Source organism: Morus notabilis, unplaced genomic scaffold (assembly GCF_000414095.1).
Source record: "Morus notabilis unplaced genomic scaffold, ASM41409v2 Scaffold10069, whole genome shotgun sequence".
In the NCBI taxonomy this organism is placed as follows: Eukaryota; Viridiplantae; Streptophyta; class Magnoliopsida; order Rosales; family Moraceae; genus Morus; species Morus notabilis.
This window is the reverse complement of record NW_010363622.1, coordinates 1-1428: the sequence shown is the minus strand read 5'-3', so window position 1 is coordinate 1428 and position 1428 is coordinate 1. Positions and strand designations below refer to the sequence as shown.

General features: G+C 44.5%; 1 protein-coding gene across 1 annotated transcript; it reads right to left on the bottom strand.

Moving 5' to 3' along the window:
* Window positions 1-310: 310 nt before the first annotated feature.
* LOC21410733 lies at window positions 311-1422 on the bottom strand. The gene is made up of 2 exons (XM_024169808.1): window positions 1296-1422; window positions 311-1190 (listed from the first exon to the last, which is right to left on the bottom strand). The coding sequence occupies exons 1-2, from the start codon at window positions 1380-1382 to the stop codon at window positions 405-407; spliced, it is 873 nt and encodes a 290-aa protein (XP_024025576.1). The 5' UTR covers window positions 1383-1422; the 3' UTR covers window positions 311-404.
* Window positions 1423-1428: the final 6 nt, after the last annotated feature.

Here is a 1428-nt window from a genome sequence, read left to right as displayed (position 1 = left end):
CCAAGAACGGCAGGAACCCGCAGCTGCTGCTGCACCAGCAGCAACAGCAGCTCAGCAGCCCCGGTTTCAGTTCTCAATGATGCTTCCAACAAACCCTCTTTCAAACTTGAATTCAATTGGGCAGAAACAAGAAAATAATTCAAGAAACGGTATAGAATATAATTCCAGTAATGGACCATAAACAAATTCTCATACAATATCCGGTGCAACAACAAATTCTCATACAATAGTTTAGAAGAGCATCTCATACAACAAATAATGAAACTAAACCGTTACACTAACAATAGTGTAAAAAATTATCTCAAAATCACACATATTACCTCACTAATCCGTGGTCTAATAGCAGAGGAAAATCGACCATTGTATATAACTTAACTCTCTAATTAAATCAAGATACTAGACATTTAAGGGCTAGGGGGATTGAAGGCGGGTAGAGGCTGTTGGAATGGGTTAGGGGGCTGAGTATAGGGGTTTGCTGGCTGGTGGAAGGACTGTGGGTGCTGGATGTATGGATTTGACCCGGGAGGGAAGTTATGAGGCGGCTGGCTATATGGATTAAGCACTTGATATGGCAAGGGGGTGTTTGGCAGATCAACAAAATCGTGCAAAAACACCCTCCTAACGGAATCATCAAGTTTATGCCAAGCTACCCGCCACGTGGGAAATGCCATTATTTTTTCAAATGCATGGGCATACGTACGGGGGTCAATTCCCATTTCCGTGAGCGACGCCATAATGGGATCCATTTCACTTGGTCCATTGACGGTGTTGTTGGCCGGTAGGCTGTCTTTCTCTGAACGAATGTCCTCTCGTAAGTCATCACGCATGTCCCTAATATAACCAAGCAATTCCTCCTGTGATGCCTCATTGGATTTATGTGCCCTTGTCTGTTTCTTTCTTATCCCTCGTGATGATGAGGCGATATTGGATGTCATCCGCCTGCCAAAACTTTCCACGCGGGTGCGGAGTTCAGCACGCATCTCATCGTCATCACTGTCTTGGTAAGGTGCATTCTGGTGAGGTTGTGATTGTTCATCCCCAGCAGCAATATCATCTGTTGGTTCTACTTGGGCGGCAGGGTGATATGCCCCTGAACCAGTCGCCATAACTCTTGAAGGGAAAACGGCCGCCAAGTACGTCTCATTATGCTTCCAACCGTGTGTGAACAATATTTTCGCTTCCTGATGTCTCTAACAAAATTAGAATGAAATTGGTAAGTTTCTTATACTTAGCTACGAAAGTGTAACCTCTAGCGCATAATCACTAATGGAGGCGCAATGAATCACACATATTACCTTACAAAGAGATGCCTGCAGTTCTTCCGAGCATGTAAAAGTTTTAGTAGTAGGATCCCACCCTACTGCAGTATGGTTTTGCAGCATTTTATACGCTGAGTAAAGGTTACCAAGTCGGCGGCGTTTCTCCCTC

Bases quoted from the DNA above. Each gene is read 5' to 3' on its own strand.
- LOC21410733 (XM_024169808.1), bottom strand. From the start codon at position 1,382: ATGCTGCAAAACCATACTGCAGTAGGGTGGGATCCTACTACTAAAACT. The intron at 1,191-1,295 runs GTAATATGTGTG...TAATTTTGTTAG, and splicing joins TGCAGGCATCTCTTTGTAAG to AGACATCAGGAAGCGAAAAT.